Raw genomic sequence first — 4,723 nt, forward strand, 5'->3', positions numbered from 1 at the left:
TTTCAAAATGTATCGCAGATATTCGTGGTAGGTATTTGGGCTCAAAAGCCTATTATGATGAAAGTTTTGATACACATTTTTTTGTTGCATTAGATACGTACCTTGAGCTGCAGAAATTGAGGGAAGCAACTGAAGTTTCTAACTTGTGTCACCTTTCACTGGTGAGACATTATTAATATTAACAATAATGAATAAACCAGTCACTGATTTTACTTTTAACTCTGATTTTATTTTACTTACAAATATACAAAATAATTACAAATTAGGCCTAACATTATGTCACAATTTTCCTCTTTCCAACTTTATTTTTGAAATTTCCAACTCCACTTTCTCCTTTTCCAAATACATTTTGGCAGTTTCCTCTTCCAATTCTGAAACTTTCAAATTATTTTTGGCCTTCTCCTCTATTTTCAAGATTCTCATCCGCTTCCTCCTCCAAGTTGAGTATTTTGATTCTTTTCTGATGCTCTATAAGATAAAGATCAAGTTTTTTTTTGGACACATCTACTTTCCCTCTGGAATACTCTTTCATAGGAATAGTGGGATCACTTGTTCTTCTCCTTTTCCTGGCGGCGGAAGTAACCGCAGGTCCTTCATTTGGCTGTGGCGGCGGTTGCTCCTCAATAATGTCAATCGACGCCTCAACAATTGGTTCATCCCTGATTGAGACGTCAGCAGAATTCACTATCTGGATCTGGAAATTGCTATTGAATTAAGAATACGGTAATTAATTGAACAGAATTTTTAACAAATAGTGATATGAAATAATGCTAAGAATACTTTCGTAATTGCAAATATTGAGAACAGAATGAATAGCTGGAGGATAATCGATGATCGCTTTTACACAAAAATACTTTGTCAATTCCCATCCAGACAGATAATTTCTGTGTAGTAGCGTTCATTGATTTTTCTTCAGCTATTCATTCTGTTGTCAATATTTGCAGTTGCAGTCTTTAGAGTATCTGATAACACTATGCATTGGAAATTTGATTATTTGAGAAAAGTACTCACTCTTTCTGCCACCTAGACAATATTGAATACTTCATAAAATATTAATGTTCGAGAAGGAAAATAGGACAATTTTTCATGATTGAAAAGAGCCCGGACTAGCCTAGCCTAGCCCATAGGCCAAACATATTATTGCTACGGCAATTACAAGTTCTTACCCAATCATGGAATTGAAAGAATTTTCTTTTAGCTTTTACCTTTTATAATAAAAAATGATATGTCCTGAACAACAATAACTGGGTACCAAGATTACTTGCTAATAATATTACACTTAAAAGTAACAGCTTTTAGTCTATAGATAAAATGTAACTGTATTGTTATAATATAACTTTCACTACCAAGATTCAATAATTTTATATTAATATTACTTGTTAATAATATTACATTTCGAAGTAACAGCTATAGATAAAATGTAACTATATTATTATAATAATATATTATTTATAAGAAATCAACCAATTTTTAATTCATTGCTTCAACTCACCCATATTGTTTATGAAACGTTCATCTCCATCTCCACACGATTTGATTTGTTAACCTCCAAATCCAAACATCAACAATGAAGCAGACACGTGCTGTGATAAACAAGCGCCATGTTGTGACGTCATCCGACTGGAGGTTTGGAAGGAATGTTCACAGTGATTCTCTCCCCGTTGCCAATACATTAGTTGGATAGAAGCATACCACGCAAAATGTGGTATGGGCAGCAGTGTGACTTATGTGTGTGTCTTATCAGAGCCATAGTTAAAAGGGGTCTGGCAAACGACTGTGCAAGGAACATCTATTTATGGGCAAGCTGTTAACTAATGGCTCTGTTAACTATGGGTGACTTTATGTAGCGACTCTGCAAACTGTCATTTGTGCATAAGACTTAGTACTATAGTAATACTCAAGCAGTACAACATTGATTTTGAACAATTTGAGTGGAATAATAATTCCACTAAGATAGAATATTATTCCATAATAAGCTACTGTATAAGCATATCATGTACATAATCAAAAATATATAATATCAAGTAGCAAGTACAATGACAAAATCAGTTACAAGTCGATATCGAATCAATCTATATGAATAAAAATCTGGTATGGTACACTCACACAACTTTCCTTGCTCATTGAACTTTACTGTGAGCCACATTCTTAAACAAGAATAATAATTTAGAAGAACAACATAATCACGATTGACAGCAACATATTTGAAACTATGATCAGACTAATGTATATGTGTATATATAATTGTTTTCAGAGTAATCTTCTCTTTGTGTAAATTATTGTGAAATTCAATTATTTTCTTAAAAGTCGTCAAAACAGCTGTTCAACACATGAAATATTTCGACTATGTGTTCTTTTTATAAACTGCTCTACCTTCCTACCTCATGTATGAGAAGGAGTTTACAAAGTCCATTTCTCAAGGATGGAGTGAACCCCATTAGTTTCCGAGGGAAAAGACTTATGCCAGTTGATAGAGCTGATAAATAACTATACAAGGTATGAATTTGAATAAATCAGTCCAGTCATTTTTGAGAAAATTGCGAAAAACATGGTTTTTCAGTAATTATCCACCATTTTTCTTAAGAATATTACAGTGCTCCTGAAATTTTCCCAGAGATAAGACTTATGTCAGTTCATAAGGCTTATGAATAGCTATCCATGGTAAAAATTTGAAGAAAATCGTTGGAGCCGTTTTTGAGAAAATCGTGAAAAACATAGTTTTTTAGTAATTATCCACCATTTCTCTCAAGAATATTACGGAGCTCCTACAATTTTGTCAGAAATAAGACTCAGGTCAGTTGATAGGGTCTAATAATATCTATCCATGATATGAATTTGGAAAAAATCGTTCGTGCCGTTTTTGAGAAAATCGTTAAAAACATGGTTTTTTAGTAATTATCCGCCATTTTTCTCAAGAATATTACGGAGCTCCTGCAATTTTCCCAGAAATGAGACTCATGTCAGTTGTTAAGGCTTATAAATAGCTATCCACGATATAAATTTGAAGAGAATTGTTTGAGCCGTTTTTGAGAAAAACGTGAAAAACATGGTTTTTTAGTAATTATCAGCCATTTTTTCCGCCATCTTAAATTGAATTTCATTCAATTTATCATTGTCGGGTCCTCATGGTAGAAGGACCTCAAGTTTGACATTTCGAATCAATCGGTTAATTAGGAATTGAGTTATCGTGTTCACAGACATACACACATACACACATACAGACCAACACCCAAAAATCATGTTTTTGGACTCAGGGGACCTTGAAACGTATAGAAAACTTGAAATTGGGGTACCTTAATTTTTTTGGAAAGCAATACTTTCCTTACCTATGTTAGTAGGGCAAGGAAAGTAAAAATCGAGCCTCAAATTTTGACATTCAATAACTTTTCTATGTGTGCACCTAATTTGATGATTTTTTTAGTTGTGATCGTCATGTTCAGTACCAGGTTTATGGCCTATCAAATTAATAATCTGACTTCAGGACTCTTTCCTACGATCCTTTTAAGTTTGCATGATGTGATCCTTATGAGAGAAGATTTTTGAGCTGGCCACACACATGAATAAAATCAGCTGTTATAAGCTGTGTATTGCGTCATTCAACAGCCGTCGGTAGATAGTAGACAAAAGTGTATGCTGCTCCATAACCGCCCATGTTATCCTATAGGTGTGTACAGATGTACGCGCTGCGAACATGAGCAATTCCCTTTGCTAATCAGCTGACTATATCTATATTTTTACAGAAACGTTATAAGATATAGATATAAAAAGCTTGGCATCAGCTGACTAAAAGTCAATTGCTCATGTTTGCGGCGCGTAAATCTGTACGCACCTTATTATATTAAGCGAACAATTCCTGTATAACTGTTTCTATTTTTTTTATATATCTAGTTATCTGGCTATCTGGTTATCTGGTTTTATGGTTATTTATGTTCAACGGATCTCAAAAACAGCTCTAACGATTTTCACAAAATTTGGAATATAGCAGGTTTATGATATTAAAATTTGATTGCACTAGGCTCAACCCTGGAAAAACTCGCTGAAAGACATGGAAAGGATAATTCATCCTTGAAAAAGCAGATGATGATTTTGTCGTTTGTCGATAACAGAAGATGCGTGTGCCTGTGTGGGCTGTGTAATCAATTAGCTTACCGTATCTCGCAAAAAATCTGGAAATTTTAATTGACTTGATCAAAATACAGTAATCTGCTTTGTTGACATGGGATGATATGCAGGGTGTCCCACCAAGGTTGCAACAGCCATTGACCATAGATTCTACTCGACATTTCAGACAAAAAATGTTCAGTAAAATTTTTCCCTATTGACCTTGATTTTTGAGATATATCGATTTATATATCATGATTATGGCATTAGACATTTGGAACTTATCACTTATTTTACCAATTGGAAACATATTATGAACTTAAGATGAGTTTGATATATCACTTTCGAAGAGAAATTAATTATACTTTAATATAGACAAAAAAGATAACTTTAAAAAACACTAATAAAGCTTAAAACATCAATTTTCCTTCTCTCGGACTCTTTGCGGACCACTTCTAGAGCTTTCACGGACAACTTATTTGGAACCAGTGATCTATATAAATATGTGGAAAGATAAATTTCAATTTTGTGTATTTCCTCATCCCATTTATTGGATCGAACTTCAAATAATCCAAATTCAAAATATTTTTTGTTGCTCAATTGAATATAACATTTTATGAAA

General features: G+C 33.4%; 1 protein-coding gene across 1 annotated transcript; it reads right to left on the reverse strand.

Moving 5' to 3' along the window:
• Positions 1-256: 256 nt before the first annotated feature.
• Positions 257-2,146, reverse strand: LOC120352017. Its single transcript, XM_039431423.1, has 3 exons — positions 2,135-2,146; positions 1,012-1,023; positions 257-694 (listed from the first exon to the last, which is right to left on the reverse strand). Exons 1-3 carry the CDS (start codon positions 2,144-2,146, stop codon positions 386-388), a joined length of 333 nt encoding a protein of 110 aa, XP_039287357.1. The 3' UTR covers positions 257-385.
• Between the last annotated feature and the right edge of the window lie 2,577 nt (positions 2,147-4,723).

This window comes from Nilaparvata lugens, chromosome 6, assembly GCF_014356525.2.
Source record: "Nilaparvata lugens isolate BPH chromosome 6, ASM1435652v1, whole genome shotgun sequence".
Taxonomy (NCBI): Eukaryota; Metazoa; Arthropoda; class Insecta; order Hemiptera; family Delphacidae; genus Nilaparvata; species Nilaparvata lugens.